Here is a 25,499-nt window from a genome sequence, read left to right as displayed (position 1 = left end):
TGAAGCCACCCAGTCTGTGGTATTTTGTTATGGCAGCCCTAGCACACTAATGTACCTACCCACACATAAAGTCAGGTGGGCCCAGAAGCTGACTACTGCAAGATAGAAATGGCACATCTGGGATTGAGTCTGAGCAGAACCACAGGGCACAAGTAAGCTGCAGGAGCAGGTAGGTCAGACTCCCAAATCACCAGCTTAATGATACCAGTGCCCCTCTCTCAGCTCCCACCGATGGCCATACAATCAACTGAAAGGGGAAGGAAAAACCCATCTTAGTTTATAGTTAGGTTGGCTTGTTATGAGGGTGTAAGCCAAAAATGGATGCTAGCTGCATTAAAGCCATGTAGGGCAGGCCTTAAAAAGAATGTGGAAAGGAAAGTCTTTCAAAGGACAGAGAGCTTTGAGCAGTATACCTGGTCACATACTATGCACAAAAGAAGTGACCTGTGGTGAGAATATAAATTAAGTTATGGGCAGTGGCAAATGACCTGGATAGCTACTTGGGGGATTGAAAGGAAAAAGGCTAGAGGAGCAGAGACAAGAAAGTCAGGGTTGGGGGCATGTGGAAGGGCATATGGGAGGGTGGGGAGTATGAAGATCTACACATCACATGGTAACACCCAGCAGAAAGTGTCCACTGTGGAAGAGGCACTGAACCATACAGTAGACAAAATGACCTAGTCAGCTAACTTTAGCCAGCTTTCATCATCAGCCATCCCAGAACTACCATGAAGGGCCCCTGAATGGAACAGGCATACTGTAGAGATGGAACCTACTTGGGGCCCACAGCTTAGATTCTTACCTACCATGGCCAACCTAGCTATTGCCACCTGTGAGCATCCAACCTGCTGCCAATGGAGGCAAATGCTGAGCCCCCAGCACAGCACTATTCCTTGAGGAAACCAGCCAGTTACCTGGTGGCCATTTGATTCCACTGATCCCTTTCCATCATGAAAGAACCAGTAGTTGATTCTCACAATACATATTTTTCCGTATGGGTTTGCCTTTCTGCCTGCAGAGCCTTAACCAGCACCATTATCTTGCCCAATTTTGCTGCCTTCCTCTTTCACCTTTACAGGCATTACTGCCTCAGCATTGGCTTCTTGTAGGACTCAACTGACAGACCTGCCCTCCCTCTCTTTCCTTCCAGATAGGAGAAATTGCAGAAATTAAAGAGAAGAGGTATAGGCTTGGGGACCTCTAGGCATGGGAGGCTGGTATCAAGTGTATTTAAAAGTGTATTAAGACATTTTAGTGGAAAGTTAAGAAGCCTCCATACTAAAATCTGCATTTTTAATAGAGGGTCACCTAGCTCCCATTCCTTTTCTCAACCCAGTATCCAATCAGTTACTTCTTAAGTCACCTTAAAGTCTTTAGGGCAAAGAGGGATTAAAAATACATAATCAAGTATTTTTTAAATTTTTCCACAGCAAAATAGAAAACATACATTACTAAAAAAAGCCACATTTTACATTAAAATATTGACAATTTTATAAATAAAATCATTTTAAACAGTAAATACATGATAAAATTTCTGATACAAGGTTATACATAGGTTAACAACTGATTTCTGATTTTGAAAATATAAAAACTTTACTTCCTTCTCTTAAAAAGCCCTTAACTTAATCAATTTTACAAAATTATCAAAAGATAAAAAGTGCCAGATATGCTTCCATGTTGTTCCATTCTTAAAGCAATTATAACACATCAAATCTTAAAAAAGATGAATTACGGCATAAGACTCATCCTATATTGCCTAAAAATACTTCACAGACTTGCTAGGCACTGGGAAAGGTTGGGAAGCTGACTGCGTTCAAAGCCACAAAGGCTGCCATCTGCCCAGTGCCTAGACCTGTCTTTGTTCTCAGGACCCGGAGACCCCCCCTTCCTGGTCCACCCTTAAGGTAAGTCTTTCTGTTCATACTGTTTCCCTATTTCCAGGAAAAAGGATTTCTGAAAGAATTTTGATATTTAAATCCTGTGCCAATACTGAAACTCTTCCAATGACTGTGGCATTTTGCATTTGAATTTCATACAAAAGTCATGAATCTCATTCCAAATGAAAAGAGCACACTTCATTTGGTCACTTGATTTCATTTCACTTGTTGAGGTAGGATAACGTTCTTCTTTCTCTGAAAACAGTCCTGACTATATAAATGGTTGTACTGGAAAGGGTTCTAATGCCTTTTCTGCATTCTTCCAGTTGTGAAAATTCTCTCTGTACCACTCAACTGATAAGAAAAAACAAAAGACAAAAATGAAAAACTAAACATCAGTTAACCATTTACTGAGTTGCTGCTAGGTAAGAAAAGTCTTGCCCATCAGCTAATCAGCAGACAAGGGCTGCCTAATGATATAAACAATTTGTTTTTGAACTTAACAGTGAAGTTAATCAGAAGACATTTCATCACGTAAAAAACTTAGAATTAAATATCAACCATTTTTTTCTTTTCAATTTTAATAGTCCTCCAATACTGAACTTGCTGGTATGTGTTTATGATATTCTGATTTTAAGGAATTCAGGGTGGGGGGGATAAGCCATCTGCACTGGTTTTAAACTTATTTTATTTTTAAAAAATGTGTAATACAGTATCTGTCCATGTAAATATGGTAATACTGAATCAGAAGTACAATGAGACGATGTGAACTTCCCTTTTTTAATATGTGAAATTATTTCACGGTGCTATACTACCATTAAAAGCTTTTTTTTTTTTTAAAGATGACCGGTAAAGGGATCTTAACCCCTGACTTGGTGTTGTCAGCACCATGCTCTCCCAAGTGATCTAACTGGTCATCCCGATATAGGGATCCAAACCCGTGGCCTTGGTGTTATCAGCACCACACTCTTCCAAGTGAGCCATGGGCCAGCGTTCAGTAAAAGCAAGAAAGTAAAGAAAGAAACCTCATAGTTTTAAATTGTGGAGGCTTAGAAATCTTGATTCTCATTTGATTTTAGAATAGGATTTTTAGGTAAATGCATGTATGGAGCAAAAGCCCTCGGGTAGGAGACCACAGTCTACAGATAGAGGGCAAAAGCCCATTTAATAAATTCTAATTAAATAATGTTGATTCTCATTTGATTTTTTGAATAGGGTTTTTAGGTAAATACACATATGGGGCAAAAGCCCTTGAGTAGGGGGCCACAGCCCACAGATAGCTGGGCTACAGACCATCTAATCAACTCTAATCACTGCTTAGGTATGGGATTGTATACTTTAATGACTTTAGAACTAACAGGTGGTTGTCATACCAATCTTGTTAAGAGATTTTAAGAATTGCTGAAGTGAAAGATGTGAAAAAAGTGTTTGCTAGGGACAAGCTGTATGTTGGGGGAAACTTTAGAAATAACTGTACTTAGATTTTGTCATAAGAATGTAACTTTTGCTTAAGGAGAGGTTATACTTTAGATAATGAGACAGTTTGACCAACTTAGCTTTTCACTAATTGTACTTTGGAATGTCACTTTGTTAATTTTACTGATGTTACTAGTTTCCATTGCTTAAACTATACTTAGCCATAGATAACTTTTGTAACACCGCCCATGCCCTCGTGTCCTTTTGTAATGATTGAATAAACTGAATTTTCATGTGAGACTTCCTTGTCTTTACAATAAAAAACAGAAGCTAACTTTGAATGGCTGCTGCACCCAGTTTTCTCCTTCTAACAGAGGAGTTGCTGGGGCGCAGACCCTACGGGCTTCTCAACGCATTCATGGTGCTTTGAGTAACCCTTTTTTTGTCTCCGTTACACAGTGAGAAGTGTAACATTAAATTGTCTTTGATCTTGCTTTTTAATATTTAACACAAGCATTTTGTATTTCAAGCTCTGAATCAAGACTTTTTTTCTAAATTTGGGTAGATCTTTTCTCATGAATACATTTCTAAATAGAACTTTAATATATATAAAAAGACCTTGTACACACTTATTTTAATAGATTTTTCTGCACAAACTGAATTTGTTCCTATTTGTTTGTTTCAATATAAAAAGACTCAAGAAACTCAAAGACTGCAGCTGCCTATATTTCATCAAATCTAAGATCACTGATCTTAAGATGGACAATTAAGAAAAAAAAAGCTTCAATAATGATTATAAGATACCAGTGATTATAAAAACATACCTTTCATGGGTGTAAAGAAAGCAAAAAATGTGCACTTCAGAATCAATTAAATAGGTATTTGATTAATGCTAATAAGATACAGAAAGACTGATCAGAAGTTAGCTATGCAGTTCAAGATGTTTAGGAAACACAGAACTAGTATTAGAAATATGTGAGTAGTAAATGTTTCAAATGATTCATCACAATATTCTGAATTTGTACAGTGTTCTAAAAATAAATTACTTTTCTGTTAAATTTTTCTGAATTATCCCCCAAAATAATCAATTCTTAACATACTTGTTTTCTTTATTCCTTCTTTCCAAGGCACTTTAGGTCTCCATCCTAAGCCATGCATTTTTTCTGACTTCATTGGATATCTCATGTCATTGGTAGGTCTTGGAAAACAAAACGTTTAAAATGACATTGTGGATATATATTTATAAATTTAAATACTAAGAGATATAATGTGTGTCCATGCATCTTTACCATAATTAAAGTTTTTCTTTAAAAAATGCCCCTAAGACATGCTTATTGTAGAAAATTTGTAAAATAAAGTATATATTAAAAAACAAATCATCCATAATCCCAGATGCCTAACCTTCACTGCAGCTTATCCCTATCTTATTTCAGCCACTATTTAGATATGAGTGCAGTGCCTAGCACACAGAAGGAACTCCATAATTGTTCAATGAATGAATAAACACATATAAATTTATTAGGACTCTTATGGGCCTGGCTCTGGGTCAGGAACTTTATATGCATTCTAATTAAACCTTAAAATACTTTTTACGAGCAATGTTCCATTATCTCTATTTCACACTGGAGGAAACCTCAGACTTGGGAAGGGTCAATAACTTTAAGTCACATAGCTAGTAAGTTATAATGCTACACTTAATTTATATGACATTTATAATTAGGAAAAAAAAATTTTATCAGAAAATTCAAAAGAGATAAACTAGTTTTCAGTTAAGTCAATACATTTTATAATCTTATAAGTACCCAAGATTTCACAACCTTTCCCCAATGTTTTAACTTGTTACTCACCTATCATTAACATAATCAACCCAATTTTCCATTTCAGACTCTGAATTGGTCTCTTTGATCTGTCAAAATGGAGAAGGCTTTATAAGTCAAATTATTAAATGAGATCAGGGAGTAACAGTGGTATTTAATAGCTGATTAAAAAGACAAGAAAAATTGCCTGAAAGGGGGAGACAGCTAAAATGAACATCATTTTAGTAACATTTTCTATATTTTAAAACCTAAATTCCATCTGAAGCTCAGAAATATATATTGTATAAACTATGGGAGAAAATGAATTTTCTTGGATTTGGGTTATTAGTCTCTGTAAGTCCTAAGATTTATAATTGGTGTTCCCCAATACATAAGTACACTCATAACTATAATTATTTTATATATGATTGTTATTTGATACTGAGACACACAGTTTTATATTCCAGAAATTTAGGTATGTCTTATAATTAGGATATGTAGATGTAATGAATTATTTTTTCCTGAAAAGCTGTTACTAAATGAGTGATACAGCTTCAAATGAAGATATATATGGTATTCATAGTCATAAGTTTCATTTTCTACTTGTTCACTTTTAAATTAAGTAAACTGTAAACTATTGATTTTGACTAAATTAGTGATTACAACACTAATTTAATGACAATTTTGAAAACACCACCCTTTTATAACAGATACATACCAGTTGTATTAGTTCTTTGGCAAGCTGGACAACTGACATTTCAAAATTGGTTCCAATGTTATAAATTTCACCAGGTTTCCCCTTTTTGAGGACAGTAAGAAATGCTTCCACTACATCAGTAGCATAAAGGAAATTTCTTGTTTGAAGCCCTGATCCATGAATACAGCTAAACAGATTAAATGAAGCAAAATCATAAAGTGTGAAAAAGTAAACTCTCTTAAACCCCAGTACAATGAGTGGGTACAACTCCAGAGAAGCTGATTACCCTGAAATCTAGGATTTCTAGGATCCTAGAAATCTTTTACTGAAAGCACAAATTCTGAAAACTTTTCTAAATTTAGGGGTTTTTTTGGCAGCTGGCTGGTACAGGGATCTGAACCCTGGACCTTGGTGTTATTAGCACCACACTCTAACCAACTGAGCTAACTGGCCAGCCCAATCCGTAGTTCTCAAATATTCTCCAACCCTCCTGAGGGTACTCAGGAGGAAAGTGGCAAACATATAAGTGACCCCTGAGAAGTATTTATTCATCAATTTTATACCATAAATTAATTTTGAAGAAATATCTACAGTTTCATTAATTAAATAAATCCTTTGAGAAAGTACAATTTATGTAAAAATAGATGCCAAATTTTAATGGTATAACTCAAAGTTCTATGATAGATCATTTAAGAATTAAAATGATCTAAGTTAATTATAAAAATGAATTACAGATTATAATTATTTTAAAAACTATTACACTGGAGAAGGGATTCTTAAATTTAGTGGGACATTCAATTCTATGGCTTCCAACTCTTAAGATTTTATGATTTTCAAGAAAGACTACCACCAAATACTTTAACAGACCAGAAAAGCATATGGATACAAAAGTAAATAATAACATACCATTTCCTGTTGTGTTGTAGTAAAGATATAAATTTTGGAATAACCTAGAAGAATATTTAAATATCATTTCAAACTTGGGAAATTTACTCATTAATATGAATCTGAACTCACAATAAAATTAAAAGATTATGATGAAGAAATATACATATGAATAACCTCTAATTCTGTTTACCAAGAGATCATGAAAAACCTAGCATAATATTTAATAAGTAAAAGAACTCTAAGATAGTTTACTATTTCATAAAAACCTACTACCTGAAAAAAAAAATGATATAAGTAGTGGAAAAATTCAGAGAAAGTCTTCATGAACAGTTTGCTCTCTCACAAAGCTCAGCTTTGTGCTGATTTCATAAGGACAGGAATCATATCTTATTTCTTTACACGTAGCACCTACTCAATAAGTGCTTGTGGAATTTATAAAAGTAAATTTCAGTGCCCTGGATTTAAAGAAAACTTACATTAAACAGGGCAAGATAAGAAATTACTAAATTCATAATAAACCTGTTAAAGATACTCCAAAAATTAAGCTAAATTGATATTAATCTGGGTAGATCATGACGGGGCCCCTTCCTTTGTCAAATAGATCAATGCAATCAGCTGGGAAGTGAGAAAACCCCGTCTCCAAATCTCTGTAGGAGAGACCAACAGTTACCTAAAATTAGGCTTAATGATAACAGAACCAACTGCACAGGCATTTTCAGCCTTTTAACTACACTTCTTTATTTGCTATTTGTATTACTTTCTGGAAGACATTCAGGCCTACAACAATAAGAATGACTTAGGGCAGAGTTAGCCAGCTGACAATAAGATAAATTTACATACAAGCTTCCTGTATCACTGTCCAACTAGATTTTAACTTTCTGTATATTCTGACCTAGTGGTCTGACTACAAACTGGGAGTCTTAACCACGGCGTGTCAGTAGTGATGGAAGTACTGCATTGTGCTTTAGAGTCCTAGAAAGTACAAGGCTTTTCACATATGAGTATATCATGTCACTGGAGCCTTCAAAATCCTTCCCAAGTATAATCATCATCCCCCAATTTAAAGACTATGCTCAATGGGCATAAGGTCATACCAACTGATGAGTGTCAAGTCAAGACAACTCAAGTCTTCAAACTCTAAGTCTGATGAGATTTGTATGTGACCCATAACAGTCTATGTAATTATGTATAATTATAACAAAACTTGGGATTCAAACCCTTGACCTTGCTGTTATCATCACCATGCTCTAACCAAGTGAGCTAACTGGACAACCTGAAAACTTATTTTAGACAAGTAACTAGAGAAATTATTTTAAGTGAGAAGTTATAATCGCTAAAAAACACTATGAATTCAGAAGTAAAATTTACCTTTTCTGGATATTGATGAGGTCCATAAACATTACTGCTTCTTGTGATGACAACTGGAAACTTAAAGAGTATTCAACATTAAGGTAATGAAAGAAAGGTCCAATAATGATTATTTTAAAAATAAGCAGAGTTATAAAATATGGGCACCTTTGCCTAAATAATTCCACACATTTTAAGGACAAAGTGAAGAGATTTTTTCTTTTCTTTTCTTTTTTTTTTTTTTTTTTTGTGAAGAGATTTTTTTCTAACGTAAGGTTCTTAAAAAGATAGGAAACGATGAGATTCAGGCAAAGGCAGAGGTTCCAAAAGGAAGGAGAGGAGCATTCTCTTTACTGGGACAAGGGAAGGATGCGTACAGATGGAGGCAGGTTTGTAAGTCTGATGGCAGAGCACTGAGGACCTTTCCACTTGATTACTTAAGAGAACACCTCTAGGACTCAGTTTGTTAAACTTCAAGTTGGCTCTCACCATTGTACCAACCCTCACAAATAAAAGAGCTACCATGGAATGGAAAAGGACCAATGCCCCCGGAACACAAAAGGTGAGAGAATCTTAAAGAATTCCTTGACTTGCCTTTCTGACCTAGTCCCTAGTAAGTAACCAAGACCAGTGGGAAGCCAAATGTAGGGGGTTCAAGTTGATGACTCATATTGGGTAAGGCTCCCACACTGACACTGTCACAGCCACCGGGACAAGTCTACTTCCCATTCAGGAGGAGCCAAGAGAGCTGAATCATGCAGAGAGAAGCACATGGCAGGAAGGAGAATCTGTCCTCCCTCGGCCTTCCTCCACTCATAGGATCCTAAAGGGCTTTCCACTATAGCTGTAAACTCTACTATTACTGAAATAGGAAAAAATATATATTCAAATTATTCCTTTAATGATGTACTGACAAGGAAAGGTAGGTCCTACTTTGTCCACACAATACAGGAAATCAGCTTTTAAAATTCCTTAATATAGGGCCGACCTGTGGCTCAGTTGGGAGAGTGTGGTACTGATAACACCAAGGCCAAGAGTTAGGATCCCTATATAGGGATGGCCGGTTAACTCACATGGGAGAGCGTGGTGCTGACAACACCAAGTCAAGGGTTAAGATCCCCTTACTGGTCATCTTAAAAAAAAAAAAAATTCCTTACTATATAACTTTTCTTAATCTACGACTTTTAATCTAAAAATGAAATACTGCTAAAGCTAACTTGGAGTTTTAACACCTAAGTCCAAAGGAAAATGGTTCAAGAGTTTCTGAAATCAGTTCTTACCTTATATCGTTCCCAATAAGACTGAACAAAACATTCAGCAGCTGCTTTAGATGATGCATAAGGATTTGTAGGTTGTTTGGGTGAAGATTCATCAAATTCCTAATTTTAAAAATATATATTTACAAAATAAGTATTATAAATCCTTTCTAAGTAGAAAAATTAAAAAAAAAAAACATATTACTTGAAAGGTCAATCACTACATTTTAAAAACCATTTATTGAGCCCAATATGCCTGGCATTTTTTCAAGAACATGCAGTAACTTCTTTAATGCCCACAAAAATCCTGGAAGGCAGGAGAGAGAACAGCAAATGCAAAGGCCCTGAGACAGATGTGTGTCCAAAGGAACTGCAAAAAGGCTGGTAGAAGGGAAGAAATATGGGAGGTCAGGTGAGAGAGCTAAAGGGAGGCCATAACATAAACCTTGAAGGCCACTGTAAAAAACACTGACAGATTTTGAGCACAGTAATTCCATGATTTGACTTATATTTTAAAAATCATTCTTGCTACTATTTCAGATCTGATGCAGCATGGGTACAGGAAGAAGTTTACCTGAAAAAAATTGCAAAGAGAGTTGAAAATAGTTGCTTCTCAGAAGCAGGACTGAGGATTGAGAAGAAAGGGTCAGAGTCTGCTTTTTTCATTATAAGTCTTTTTGGATGATTTGATTTTTTCACTGTGTATTTTGGTAAAATAAAAAAATTATTAAAAAATAAGACAAAATTAGGTCACTGCAAACACTGACTATGAAAAATATAGACTGGAGAATGGAGCCATCTTCTTGCATAAAAAGTATAATAAATATTTAGGAATAATTAAAAAAAGAATAGACTCCAGTCTCTACACACACTTACTCCTTGACATTCCAGTGTCTTCCTGAGTGGAGAGAAAAGCGAGCAGGCAGTGTGCTGCAGCCTGACTTACTTGTGCTCTGGCCCACGGGAATGACATTCATCATGCACGTAAGACTGGGACAAAAAAGTGAGATCTGCTGCTCTCTTGCAAAACACCCAGTCAAATTACATATAAATCTATTCCAAGACTAGGCTGTTGTTCCCCATTTGGAGTGGCATCATTTGATTTGAAGAGAAGAGACAATGGAATAACATTTTGGAGAATCCCACAGTATATATAATTAGAAGATAAAAAAAGAAAGAAAAAAAAAAACAGTGTAGGTTTTAATGAGACAGATTTGTATCTTGGTACATAGTAAGTAGGTGAAATACACACTTTCTAAGCTCACCTTATCCAGACTGCCTCCATATACTTCATCTGTGCTGACGTAAATAAATTTCTCTACTTTGGCTTCATGAGCAGCATTTACCAAAACGTGAGTACCATAAACATTGACATATGTAAACTCAAAGGCACGTACAAATGAAAGATCTAAAAAGAGAGAGAAAAACTAAACAATTCCACCTAAGGGACAAAACAAATACCAAACAGTGGACTCAGATCTAAAGAGACTACTATTCACATCTCTTCATTCACCAGAATTGCAATAGTTTTAGAAATAACATATACACATATTGCTATTTATGATTTCTTTAAACCTAAATTACATAATACAGTAAATTCTTCAAACCTAGAAAACTATCAGCACTAAATTTGCAGGAAACACTTTTTTATTATAAAAAATTAAGAACTGATACATCTAAATTTAAAATATTCTTAAATTTAAAAAAATTTTGAAACTTCCAGTTTCTATTACAGAGTAAGGCTTTTGAGATCAATCTGTTATTGGTGAAAGCAATAAATACTGGATAAATTATTTAAAAATAAATTCACTTTAAAAGAATAGAACCTCTATAACTATGACTCACAATCCAGAAGCAATAAATGAACAGACTGATACAATTGACTACATAAAAATTCTTACATGGCCCCACAGATATGTACAATCAACTATGTTGCAAAACAAACAAACAAACAAACAAACAAACCAAAACCCCCCCCAGAGACTCAGAAGACATATCAATCAAAATGTGGGGATCTTTTTAGGATCCTGATTCAAACAAACAATTTAAAAATAAATTATAACATATATATATAAACTCTTACATGTTTAAAAGAAAAACCCCCAAACTAAAAACAAAGTAAAAAGACAAATGACAAACTGGGAAAAATATTTAAACTTATAAGAGACAAAGGGTAATATCTTCAATTATACTGAACTTATAAAAATAAATTTAAAAGAACAAGTCTATAGGAAAATGAGTAGAAGACATAAACAAATAGTTTGGACAAAGAAATACAAATGATCCTTAAGCTTATGATGCTCAACCTCACTTATGATTAGAAAAGTCCAGATTAAAAACTCAAAGATAACTGCTGCTTACTTATCAGATTGGCAAAAATACAAAAATTTGACAACACATTCTGTTAGCAAAGCTATGGTGAAAAAGATACTTTGTACACTGGGAATGAGAATGCACAGTATTTACAACCCCTAACGAAAGAAATTTGGCAATACCTAGCCAAATTATATATGCATTAACCCTCTAACCCCAAACTCAGAGTTATGGGCTGAACTGTGTTCCCTCAAAATTCATGTTGAAGCCTAACCCCTCCCAAGTACCTCAGAATGTGACTACAACAGTCCCCTCTTATTCACGGGGGATATGTTCCAAGACCCCCCAGTGAATGCCTGAAACCACGGATAGTACTGAACTCTATTTTTTTCCTATACATACATATCTATAATAAAGTTTAATTTATAAATTAGGCACAGTAAGAGATTAATAACAATAACTAATAATAAAATAGAACAATTGTAATAATATACTATAATAAAAGTTGTGTGAATGCAGTATCTCTCTCGCTCCCAAAATATCTTATTGTACTGCACGCACCTGTTTTCAGACTGCAGTTGACCACGGGTCACTGAAACTGCAGAAAGCAAAACCGAGGATGGAGGGACTACTGTATATTTAGAGACAGGGCCCTTAAAGAGGTGATTAAGTTAAAATGAGGCCTTTAGGATGGGCCCTAATTCAACCTGACCGGTGTCCTTAGAAAAGGAGGAAATTTGGGCCGAGCCCGTGGCGCACTCGGGAGAGTGCGGCGCTGGGAGCGCGGCGACGCTCCCGCCGCGGGTTCGGATCCTATATGGGAATGGCCGGTGCACTCACTGGCTGAGTGCCGGTCACGAAAAAAAAAGACAAAAAAAAAAAAAAAAAAAAAAAAAAGAAGAGGAGGAAATTTGGATACAAAATGAGACAAAAGAGGTGTTCGTGCAGAAAAAAGGCCATATGAAGGCACAGCAAGAAGGCGGCCACCACAAGCCCAGCAGAGAGGTCTCAGGAGAAACCAACCCTGCCAAAACCTTGGCATTGTACTTCTAGCCTCCAGAACTGTGAAAAATACATTGCTGTTTTTTAAGCAACCCATTCTGTGGTATTTTGTTATGGCACCTCTAGCATACTAATACACCCAGAAATCCCAACTGCTAGGAATTTCTCCCGAACATCAACTGACAAATACATATACAAAAAGACACAAGCACGAAGCCATCCAGTGCAGCACCATTTAAAGTAGCAAAAAGTAGGAAATACATGTAGATATACATTGGTATATCTACACAATGGAGTACTATAAAAATAAAAAGGAATGAGGAATATCTCCATATTCTGTTATAGAATGATCTCTTAGATAAACTGTTACATAAATAAAAGCAAGATGGAGAAAGGTGTGTATTGTAGGCTATCATTTCTGTAAGAAGGAAAGTAGGATATATATATATATCTTTAAAAGACAGCATAAATTGTAAAACTAAAGCATATCAAGTTATCTATAGGAGAAAGGAGAACACAGTGGAAACTAGACTTCTTTAAATATGCCTTGTTTGGTAGATTTGACTTTGAAACTATGTACATAATGTACATAACTGAAAAACAAAATTAAGTCAAAAAGAAAAAGAAGCGATTCCTAAAAATCAAAAGCAAAATGAGATAAATGAATCTAACTATGTACGTACTTGGTTACAAAGCCATTTAGAGGAATTATTTCAAGTCACTTTAAAACAAAACAATTTGGCCAAATACCTAATGGGAAGCTGTTAAAGGACAAAAATCCCCCTGCAATTCTTAAAAGTATTTTCAATTATATTGTTAGAGATAATGTTGGTATTGTTATTCTTATACTATTATGTATGTTATAGGATAAAGTAAATGAGTAATTATGACGATGCTGTTGTCAACCAAGGTGTTCAGGGTGAGGGAAAGAAGATACAAATTTAAGACTGATAAGGTTAAACATAAACTCTAAATTTGAATTGGACATCTCAGTATGAACTTGAATTAATCTGTTTTCTGTCGCTTATAACAGAATACGTGAAACTGAGTAATATATAAAGAAATAAAATTTATTTCTTACAGTTTTGGAGGCTGGGAAGTCCAAGGTCCAAGGGGTGCATGTGGTGAGGACCTTCTTGATGAAAAGTCCCTATAGAGTCCCATGGCAACACAGGCAATTACAAGGCAAGGAGAGGAAAGAGCATTTTCATGTGCTCTCCTAATAAAGCCACAACTCCACACCCATGATAACCCATTAATCCATTAACACATTGATGAATTAACCCATTCATGAAGGCAGGGCCCTCACAATCCAATCACCTCCTAAAGGCCCCATATTGCCACATTGGGGATCAATATTGCACATGTGCTTTGGAGGAGACAAACATTCTAATCATGGTATATTTAATCTTAGGTAAATAGATGAATAAATAAATATTGCCTAGTTCTATCCACTGAGAAAGCCTAGAAACAATGTCCAATCAATAGCAATGAACACTCCTGGTGCCCAGACTGTGGCCTCCTAAAACCATTTCCCACTGAAAGGAACCAAGGCTTCTTAAGAAAGGGCTGATTCCAGATCCTGGGGAGAAACAGAGAAGATAAGCCCAGAACATCCTGCCACACCAAAGAATATGACGGCTATCAAAGTCTACTAAGGTTATGTCAAAAAGGACTCAGGAAGCAACTAGGAGAGGCTCTCAGTGGCTAATAGTGGGACAATTTGAACATAAATAAGAAAAAAAAATTGCAATTGATCAGAACAAAAAAACAAATGTGTTACAATCTATGAATTCATAATGACACTAAAAAAAGGAGGATACTAGGAAACGAACTCATAATAAAATCTAGTGAATAAATAAAAAGAATCAAGCATTTAACCTAGCTTTTCTGCAATTAAATCTCAAGGTAACAATAATTTATAAGGAAGACTTGCTTTTATAAAATATTCCAGGTATAAAAAAATAGATGACATAATCAGAATATCATTTTGTAAATCCCTAATATACATGAATATTGACTATATAAAATAGTAATGATTTCCAGTGAAATTGAAGAACAAAATAAAACAAGATAGACTTAAAATTCTACATAAAAACAGAGTTGGGAATAGATAAATGGAGCTGAAGTCTATTCCCTGCAAAGAAGGTAAAAGTTTTGATGGACTTTACACTTTTATAAGCTAATCCACTTGTGTAATTTCTAGCATACCCACAGAATACAAATAGAATATATAACTTCCAACTAGCAGAGGAAGAAAAAGAGAATAAGGAAAATTCCTCAGTCAAGTCCTTAAAAAAGCAAGAATTTAAAAAAATTTAAAAAACAGAAGATAGAATTTTTTTTAAATTTTAAAAAAGCAAGCAAGAAAACAGAACAAGTGAGAAAAGTAGAAAGCACACAACAAGATGGTAGAAATAAATCCAAACATATTAATGAATTAAATGCTGAGGATAAATATCAAAGGTAGTCAGAATAGATTTTTAAAAAACAAAATTAAAATACATGCTTATAAGATATGCAGCTAAACAATAGAGAAAAGTTGGAAATAAAAGGATGGAAAAAGATATATCATGAAAATACCAGCCAAAAGTAAGGTGACACAGCTGTATTAATGTCAAACAAAATGGACTTCCAGGCAGTACATATCAACAAGGAAGAAAGATCACTTTATAAGGATAAAAGATTCAATTCACTGGAATTACACAGGAGATTTAAAGAACATGATTAACCAACTTAACCTAAAGGATATGAAATCACTTATTTGTCAATATACTGTATAAGCAGCACAAGAATAGACAAATAGACAAATGAAAGTAGAGAAAGATCCATACATATAAGGATACTTGACAGAGCAGTAGAAACTGATGACCTTTTCAATAAATTATACAGGAACAATTGATATTCATATAGAAAAAAAATGAAATTGGTCCCCTACCTCACACTGTATATAAAAATCAATTTCAGATGGATTACAAATCTAAGTATAACAGGCGAAATTATAAAGCTTCTAGAAGATAACATAGGAAAATATATCTTCATAACCTTGGGATAGGGGAGAATTTCTTAAGACCTAAAAAGCAATAACCATAAATGAAAAGACATAAATTCAACTATATTAAAATTAAGAACATCTGTTCATTAAAACACACTATCAAAAAAGGGAGAAGATAAGGCACAGAATGGGAGAAAACATTTGTAATAAACATAATATTAAGAACTAGTGTCCAGAATACATAAAAATCCTCCTATTCTCATTTTTCTCATTGAAATTCCTCTTTTAATGAGAAAAAAGTAAACAATCCAATTAAAAAAATGAGCAAAAGATTTCAATAGCATTTCACAAAAGAAGAGATCCAAATTACCAAAAACATATGAAGTGTACTCAATCTTATTAATAATCAGGAAAAATACAAATTAAAAATATAATGAGACACCACTACACAGCACTGAGATTGGCAAAAATGGAAAAGTCTGACAAACGAAGCTTTGGTGAGATGTGGAGCAACAGAAAGCCACACACTTCTGGAGGAGTGGAATTTGGTATAATCACTTTGGAAAGTAGTTTGATACTATCTCAGTGTTGAAGTGTGCAGATCTTATGACCACAGTTATATACTCAAGAGCAATGTGTACTTATGTGTACCATGATACATGTGTAAGAATATTCATGGTAGTACTGCATGAAATCACCCAAAAGTATGAACAACCCAAACACCCATCAAGAGTAAAATATGCAAGTAAACCATGGTATACTTTTAGATTGAAATATTATACAACACTGAAAAACAAACTATACGTATACCTGATTACATGGATGAATCTACATGGATTTTGAAAAAGCAAAACAAGAACACCTACATCAGTTTTATATATACATTTTTGTAAAATTTTGAAACAGCCAAAACTAACCTATATTGTTTAGGGATAAATATATACACAGCAAAACCATAGAGAAAAGCAAAGGAAATTGTAACTTTGAATAAACCAATAGGCAGTAGTAGCACTACTACTAAATAGGATTCAACAACATTTTGTTTAGGTGATGTTTTTGTTTAGGGGATGGTTACAAGGGTGCTTATATTATCATTTATTTAACTGTACTTCTAAATTCTTTTGAATATATGGTATATTCTGCAATAAAAATGTTAAACAAATTACTAAAAAATATCTCAACTGCACAAAATGGTCTGGAAAGATAATATTCATCTGTGTACCCACCACCCAACTTAAGAAAAACAACATAAAAACAAAGTTGAAGGCCGTCTCCCCATTATTACCCTTCAGAAGTAATCACTATCCTGAACTGGGTTAAATTCAAAGTTTTAAGATAGACTTCAAGGGTATATTTCAACCTACACTAACAAAAGTGATTAAAAAGTGCCAAGTATATTGATGACTTAGTGACCATGGGCTTTTTTTTTCTGGTACAGAATGGTATATCCTTTTTCAAAGACATGTATTAAGTCCCCACTTATTCAACACTATTACTGGACTTTGGGTTTAGGCTAGTTAGCCACTGTGAAAAAAAAAAAACAAAACAAAAAAAAACCTGCCAATTATAACAATATAAAACAATGCTTACCTACATGTGTTTGTGCAGCAAAATGTAGTACTATATCTATTTTTTCTTTTTCAAAAAGCAGTTTCACAAAGTGAGAATGACATATGTCACCCTGTATGAAAAAGCAAACGTGAGAAAGCGAGGTTTCATTGAGCACTCTCATTCATAAGAACCACTTTTACTATAGTACCCCCTCCACCTCTCGGTTTAATAGAGAATATCTTGAAAATTCAACCAAGTCGTCAAGCAAGTATATAGTAATGGTGTATTTCTCCAGCCTCTTGGGATATAAGATATTCAATTCAAAACACAATGGTACTTCCAAAAGTTCTTGGAAAAATAAAATTGAAAGATAATACCAATCTTGCCATGAACTTTTCAAAGTACCCTCATATTTCTGCAAATAAGTGTAAAACAATATTTTTCTTGAGCGCCAACTACTACTAACTACTGTGTTAGTTTTTTGTTAACATACTTGCCAATCTAAGGTCACTATAATAAAGGAGAATTTTTCCTTTTTAGCATTAAAAAAAAACCTTCCAGATAACCATTATTGAAATATATTAGATTAAGTGTAACAACTGGAATGACATTTTGAAAATGTATTTTACCACAACTAAGTAAAATTATGGTACTTTTGATGTTTATAATTCTTCTAAAAATATGGATTCCCAACAATTCTTTGATGACTGAAGAAAATACTTTCATATAGAAGAACAGAGTTACAAAATTATTGCTTAGTATATTAAGTTTTGTGGTTTAAAAGTTTATAGAATCAGGCCACTCAGGAGAGTGCGGCGCTGGGAGCGCAGAGGCCGCGGGTTCGGATCCTGTATAAGGGTGGCGGGTGCGCTCACTGGCTGTGCGCGGTGCGGACGACACCAAGCCACGGGTTACAATCCCCTTACGGGTCACCAAAAAAAAAAAAAAAAAAAAAAGTTTATAGAATCACTTTTTCTAAAAAAAAGAAAAATCCCATAAATCATAAAAAAAATAGTTTCATTTGATAGGAATATTTCCCTTTGCAAACTAATGAACTGGCCTTGCAATTTATTCTTTGGACTCATCTAAGGGTCTTTAGTAAGCAGCAGCCTTCCAGAGCCAATCAACCTCCATGAGGAAAGACCATCCTCTACGTGGTGGGCTTCTGGCTGCCCTTTCAGAGTCACACTCCACGTTAAACCAATCACTTCATATCCCAGGAAGGCCTTATTAAAGGTAGTGAGGACCTAAAACTACAAACCATGTAAACTCAATCAGCTATTTACAGATCTGCTGAGGTACCAAAAATCATATGTAGCTTTTTATGTACTGTCAGTCTAAAAGTGGTATTCTCAAGAGCACATGCTAGAAATTAACTACCTGATCTTTTTAAAAGGTCTTTATGTGTACCTTCCAAGCTCATATTACACAAGTCTGTAAAGTATAAAGATAACAGAATCTCTGCATGACTAAAGATGCACAGTACAATAAGTATAAGAGCACTTCCATACCTGTATAAATTTGTAGTTTTGTTTGCTAGAAATGGTTTCAAGATTCTTCAGGCTTGCACAGTAATCCAGCTTAAAATAAGAGTGTGGTGGGGAGGGGGGACAACACAAAAAGTAATAATATTAGTTTTTCCTATAAAACACCAATTTTTTAAAGACTACAGATGCTAATGATTGTAATACAAGACTATGTCTTCTTAAAGTGTGTTTGCTGTGATTTTACACATTTAAGTTAGACATCTCAAAAGTAAAAAACAAAAAAGTGATTTTGTTACCTTTTCAAAATACAAAAACAAAACAAAACCCAAAAACCTTTTTACAAACTTCTACTTTAAAAAATGTTCCTATAACACCAAGGTCAAGAAGTCAGATCCTCATCCTGCCAGCCAAAGAAAAAAAAATTTTTCTGCCCAAATTTGCCTCCAGCCACTGGTCACTAGAAAAGTTTACCGTCTTTACAGAAAAAGAATTAGTGACTGAAAATAATTACACCTGTGTTATACATATTATAACTCATTACACTGCTCCTGAGGTAACATTAGTAAATTAGTGTACAGATGAGAGAAAAAAAGAATCTGTCCATAGTAGTAAGGCAGACAAAATTCATAAGAGTTAAGAGTTATTCTTTGCCTGTACATTTTTACTATTATGTTTTATAAAATTAAGTTAGCCATTTGCATCTTCTTTTTAAACTAAAAAACCCAGTGATTAACACCCATGGCTTTCAGGTTCTGCAGGGAGACTCCAATTACTACTGCAATGTCCTCAAAAGTAAATCAATTTAATTACATTTTAATTTTAAAAATAAAACATAATTTTCTAGGAGGTGACAGTTATAAAATCAAATAGGTAAATAATTAAATCAAATAAAGTATTCTAATATCAAAAAAGATTAGTAATCACAAGATTACACTAAGTACTGAATTTAGAAAGGATGATGGTTTTCTTTTGGTAAAAACATTGCACTTAAAATCTTCACTTTATGGACTAGAATAAAAAATGAAAGTTTAAGAAGATTTTATATAAGATTAAACACAGCACGAGCATATGACTATATAGACCCCTAAGTTGCTAAAATGACTAAATAAAAAGATAAATTAAAAATCTAAATAAAAAACTAAACTATCAGCATAACGGTATTCTAGTACTTTTCAAAAATGTGGCTGAATTGAAATGTAATTTCAGTGCATGAATCTCCTTTTTATAAAACTCACCTTGTCTAGATTTATGATCATATAGTTCGGATAATCTTCTACTAAAGAGACAATCAAATGTGATGCACTATAAAAAAATGTGTATCTTGTTAGTGAAAAAAACAATTTTTTTTTTAAGAAAAAGCATAACAAATTTTATTATTTAACATGCTAGAAAAGGGGCAAAGCATGGGGGAAATCACAAGACAGTAATTAATGATCCAAATTCCAATGAACCTCCCTAAATTCTTGAATGTCTTCCTAAGCTGTCAAGTATTCGGAGAATATTCAAAGACAACTTTAAATTTTTCCAAGATAACAGAAATATAACTACACTGAATACACCCAAACACACACACACTTGTCACTAAACTTCTCAACAGTATCTATAAACAAAGTCTTACACTCCCTTTACACTATGAAGAACAGAGAATTTACTGGTTCTGGGTATAAAGAAAAAAATCAGTTTAACCAAATGATGCTCTCCATGCACGCTTTGAGTGTGAAATTAAAGCAGGATAGTAAAAATAATGGGTACCAGTCAGTGCAACTGTACTGAAACAGTAACCTATGTGCCTTTCGGGAACTGCAAATATAATTATGTAAAAACTCAATTACTATGTTTATAATAACTTCTGCGACTGCTATCTCTTGGTACAAGAATTTGATGTGTAAACCAGAACCCTGAAGGAGTTCCTAGTCTGAACCCAGGTTTCCCAGGCTAATAAACCAAAGTGGTTCGTGGGCTTCAGAAGACCCCAAAGTGGAACAAGAGGTATATCTCAGGGAGATGATCTACCCGATTTTATCAAACACTTAAAATGTTGCATTCCCAGGACTAATAGCAGCTCTCAACCAAACTATGAACTCAGTTTGTACTTGGCAGCCCTTTCACAGCACTTCTAGGATACCCTTGCTGGACCAGTGCTGTCACACAAGCACCACGCATTCATGTCCACGTTCCTCTTCTGATTAAGTGACCTTTCCTGCCTGAACCCTCCGCCAAGTGACTCAGTTAGAAGGGGTGACTGAATGTGCTAACGGGCAATAAACAAGAAAGACCCCACGTTCCCTCTCCTTCCTGTAGACACTGAGTTCCTTGAGGGTAGGAGAGTTTCCTGTTTACTACTCTTGCGTTCATCCATTTAATAATTACTGAAAACTTTCACGAAGTGGGCCAGACATTCTTCCAAGTGCCCTGAACAACAGTCTGCGCCCTCATGTAGTTTACATTCTAGAGTGAGGACGCAGGCAACACACAAGTAAACACAACTACGCAAAATAATATCAGGTAGGGATAGGGGTGTTAGTTGGGAGAGGGGCTATTTTAGGTAGGGCGGTCAGCTGAGGCCTCTGAGCTATCTAAGTAAAAGCCTGAACTGAGCGGTGAAACAGCCTAAGCAAAGCAGAAGCAAGAGCAAGGCCTCATGACAGGAGGAGGCACTAGCTTGGTGTGTTCCAAGAACTGGAAGAGGGTAAGTGTGGCAGGGAAGAAAAGCAAGAGGGGGTCAGGTTGGAAAAGTACGGCTTGGACACTTGAGTCTTCTACATATGGTAAAGAGTTTGGACTTTATTTCAAGTCTGACAGCAACCAGTGGAGTAAAATTCTACGCGCTAACATGATCGGATTTTCCTAAGAAGCACTGATTCCTGCGTGAGGAACAGACTTGAAGGGACCAAGAGTGGAAGCAGCACGACCAATCAGAAGGCTACAGGAGTCGTCTAGGCAAAAGAAGACGGTAGCACGGGCTAGGGTGGCAGGGGGGAGTGGTGAGACGTGGTCTTCTTAAAACTACATTTTGCAAGTAGAGAGGACCTGCTGATCCAGTGTGGGCGTGAGAGAGAAAGAGGCATCGAACTGCCAGCTCAGGTCGAGGCACTAACAAGATTTTTTAAAGTTTGCTGAATGAATGAATGCCCTGTCGTAATCCCCAAATCGTTTTGGGGGCACTGTATGTAAAGGCCTGCGCATCACTGGGGTGGGAAGCAGTCAGGGAGCCTCTTACTGTAATGTGTGCAAACTCACAGGAGTGACAGGTGGTCAGCATCTCCCCAGGTAGGAGGTGGATCACAGCACTCTCGCTTTGGGAAGGAAGCGTTTTAAAGAAGTCGCAGTTTCAAAGAAGCCACGTCTTTGCGGGCCAGGGAGAGAGAAGGAGGTAGGATGATCCCGATTGTGCATGAGGCCCCTCCCCCATATCAGATCCCCCCAAAGCTGGACCCAAATTGCCAAGGGCAAACAGAGCCGCAGGAAAAGATTGGGGTTTCTGGGGAGCCACTGCTCGGCCAGCGGCGCCGTTACCTACATGAAACCAGCACCCCCGGTCACCAGGACCCGTTTCGCAAAGCTGCTGGGAGGACCCAAAGGTTCTGTCCTGCCCGCCGCGGACATCTCCCAGCTCTACAGTGCCTAGCACCGTAAAGCGCCGGCTCTGAAGACCGTAGGAGAGTTGCACTGCGACTTTTTGCGACGCTCCTGGCTTCCCCGACACGTTTACCGGGCGGCAGCGGCAGCTTCCGGAGAGTGGCGACGCGGCCGGTTTTCCCCGCCCACTGGCGGGCCGGGCGGGGCCGCGCGGCGCCAACGCGCAGGCGCAGCTCCTCTCCGCCAATACCTGGGCGTCTGCGAAGAGGGTCAGCGGGGCCGGGGCAGTGGGGTCTGGAAGGCTTTCCTGGCAGGTATCACGAGCATGGATGAGGCTTTATTTAGATACACAGGTCTGAGTTATGAATGAGAGCCTTTTTTTCATTCTTGTACTGCAGTCCTCTCCAGAGGTTACGCATCAGTGGAGCTGAGAACTCCGGGCCGTTCTCTTCTCGTAGTGTGGAGATGGGAGATTGCAATTGCAAAAGGATCTTTTACTGTTGTTGTTGTTGTTATTATTGCAGACAGCGCAGCTTGCTTGCAATCGTGATAGAGATGTTCCCTAGATCCTGCCCTTGGATCTTATCCTATTCTCCCCCTTGCTCATTTTTCCCTAGGCTCCCGATCCTCCTTGCTTTTCCTTAATTCGCCAGGCTTGCTACTTCCCCAGGGCCTGGATGCCCTTTCCCCAGATGTCGGCCTCGTTTTTATCCTTACTTCTTCAGTTCTGAGCTTGAATGTCATCCTGTTAGAGATTTCTTCCTTGAACGCCCCAATCGGAATAGCAAACTCTACCCCATCCCTGCCGAACCATCTTACCCTTCTTTTCTTCACGGAACAATCGACATTTACCTTGATGTTAGTGTTCATTGTCACTGCCACATGAGGGCAGGGGCTTTGTTTTGTTTCCTGTTATACAATAATCCCAAGTCCCTAGGACCGGGCCTGGCTCAGAATAAACGATCAGTAAATGTTGTCGAATAAATTAATAAATATATATACTTTATACGTAATGTTTTGGCAAAGCCTAAGAAGAATAGGAATACCCCATATATGTGGAAGCATCATCTGTTGTTACAACCTTTTGGGAGGGCAAAGTGGTAATATATATGAAAATTTCAAATGTACATACTTTATGACCCCCAAATTCAATGATGTATAATATTAATAACTGTGCATTGCTGTATTGCTTATAATAATGAAAAACTGGACATAATCTAAATGTCTATAATATCATCTAACTTCATAAATATAATGGACTATTAACCTTTAAAAAGAATGTGCCTACATGGAATGAGGAGCAGAATATCTTATAGTAGATACTTATGGTTTTTTCTGACCAGATTCTCCATCCTTTATCTCTGCAAGTTGACCCATGCCAGGCAGGCCACAGAATGGGTATCTGACTCACCTTAGGCCAATTGAAGCCTCTCCTTAGGATTTAGAATTGGACTAAGATTCTAGGATAGTCTCGTTGCTCTTCTTGAACTCTAGGACCTACAAATTTGGGACTTGGTGGCCATATTCTTTCAAATGAACTGTGGAACTGAAAAGTCTATCTTCAGTGAGAGAGGAAAAACAAAGTCGATCAAAGACAGAAGACAAGAGATAGTAGGTCTCACAGCATCCAAGGCCCATATTCTGGTTTTTCTTCAAGACCAATTTTATTCCTGTCCTTGGTTTACAAATACACATATTTTTAAGGGCTTGTCTGAAAGGATCCATCCTAAACTATTAACAGAAGTTAACTTTGGGTATCGGTTATGGGTAGAGAAAGGAGGAAATGGCAACTTTAATTTTTACTTCAAACATTCTTGACTATGAACTTTCTTCTAAGCTGCATGAATTACTTTCATAATAAAAAAGAACCTGTACAATTTTTTAAGTCCCCAAATATTAATACTTCCAGTTTATTCCTGGTCAGCCAGAGATATTGAAAATGCTGGGTATATGATTGGAGGTGTTGCCCCAAGATTTCTTTTTCTAAATGGTGAGGTCTGTTGTAAAAAAATTGCTTATCTGTTGTAAAAGCTTGTTGCTGAATGAAAATAATTTATATACATTTATTCATGAAATACTTTTGAGATCCTGCTTTCAAGAAAGGCACAGTCTCTGACCACCTGGAGCTTAAAATACAGTGGGGGATTCAGAAAAATTAACACACATTTACAATACAGTGTGGTAAGTGTCCTGGTAGGGAAGGAAGGGATTCTGGTTCCAGGGGCATATAATACAGGTTTGGGGGATTGAGAAAGGTTTCTTAAAGTGCCTTGGGAAAGAGGAGTAAAGTAGGAAAAAGAAGGTGATGTGGAGGTTGAGTGGTAGAATAAGTAGAAGTATTCCAGCCAGAGGAATCTGCACGCGATGCAGTCCAACAGGTGAAAACTTGGAGTGGTCAGTGAACAGATAGTGGTAAGGATGGAGATTAGAAGTTGAGAGATGGAAATTTGAGAGGCTTGAGAGCCATAATCTAAAGAGTTTGGGTTGTGCACTACAGCCAATGGGGAGCTTTTGAAGGAAAGTGATGCAGTCCAATTGCATTTCCTAAAGCTTTCTGTGGCTCTAGGATAGAGATGGACTGTAGCCATTAGAGAGAAATGACTGGAGGCAGGTCAACTGCCTAGGCCAAGTGGTGACTCATCGTGGCCTGAATAGGATTGTGGCTGCTGCTCCCTTGGCCTGAATCACCAGAAGAAGAGTTAATGAACATGTCATTGAACTGATTGGATGTGAGGGCATAAGCGGGGTGGGGGGCGGGGGCGCTAAAATTCCCAGGTGTCTGGCCTGCTGGGTAGATGTAATTCAAGAAGACAGGGAACCCAGGAGGGAAAAATCGGTTGGAGGTGACAAGTCATGCATTAATCTTTGGACGTGTAGAGTTAAGTGTTTTTGAGACATTAAAGTGGACATGTCGGGCTGTCCAGTAGCTCAGTTGGTTAGAGCCTGGTGCTGATAACATCAAGGTCCGGGGGTTCCATCCCAGCACTGGTCAGCTGCAAAAATAATAATAATAAAGATGGACATGTCCGGTAAGTTATATAGGCACCGAGAGGAAAAGCTGAAGAACATGGGTCTTGCTTTGAGGGAGTTTTCCCCTCTTGACCAGAAATGATCCTATATTGTCTTTCTTGGCTCTTTCCTAATTCTACAGGCCCGTCCAACCCCTAAGGACCTGAGCAGCTTGTCCGCGCATGCGCAATGGCACGTCGCGCAGGGAAACTAAGAGAGCGATCATTTTTACGTAACCTGAAGCAACATCCTCCTGATTCCCCACACAAAAAGGCGGGAACTAGTC

General features: G+C 36.6%; 1 protein-coding gene across 4 annotated transcripts; it reads right to left on the bottom strand.

Annotated features, from left to right (window-relative positions):
- Nucleotides 1–1,622: 1,622 nt before the first annotated feature.
- Nucleotides 1,623–22,231, bottom strand: TGDS (TDP-glucose 4,6-dehydratase). Of its 4 annotated transcripts, XM_063102635.1 has the most exons (13): nt 22,146–22,213; nt 21,866–21,971; nt 19,861–19,927; nt 18,650–18,718; nt 17,178–17,268; nt 10,543–10,685; nt 9,302–9,400; nt 8,043–8,102; nt 6,693–6,736; nt 5,808–5,973; nt 5,141–5,199; nt 4,394–4,491; nt 1,623–2,231 (listed from the first exon to the last, which is right to left on the bottom strand). In XM_063102635.1, the coding sequence occupies exons 3-13, from the start codon at nt 19,879–19,881 to the stop codon at nt 2,149–2,151; spliced, it is 933 nt and encodes a 310-aa protein (XP_062958705.1). In that variant the 5' UTR covers nt 19,882–19,927; nt 21,866–21,971; nt 22,146–22,213; the 3' UTR covers nt 1,623–2,148. The 4 variants fall into 4 exon arrangements, with proteins under 4 accessions (XP_062958705.1, XP_062958703.1, XP_062958704.1 ...); XM_063102633.1 differs by lacking the exon at nt 21,866–21,971 and having other exon boundaries at nt 22,146–22,231; XM_063102634.1 differs by lacking the exon at nt 22,146–22,213 and having other exon boundaries at nt 21,866–22,021.
- Nucleotides 22,232–25,499: the final 3,268 nt, after the last annotated feature.

This window comes from Cynocephalus volans, chromosome 7, assembly GCF_027409185.1.
Source record: "Cynocephalus volans isolate mCynVol1 chromosome 7, mCynVol1.pri, whole genome shotgun sequence".
NCBI lineage: Eukaryota > Metazoa > Chordata > Mammalia > Dermoptera > Cynocephalidae > Cynocephalus > Cynocephalus volans.
Note: the sequence above shows the minus strand (reverse complement) of the source record. Positions and strands in the feature narration are given on the sequence as shown.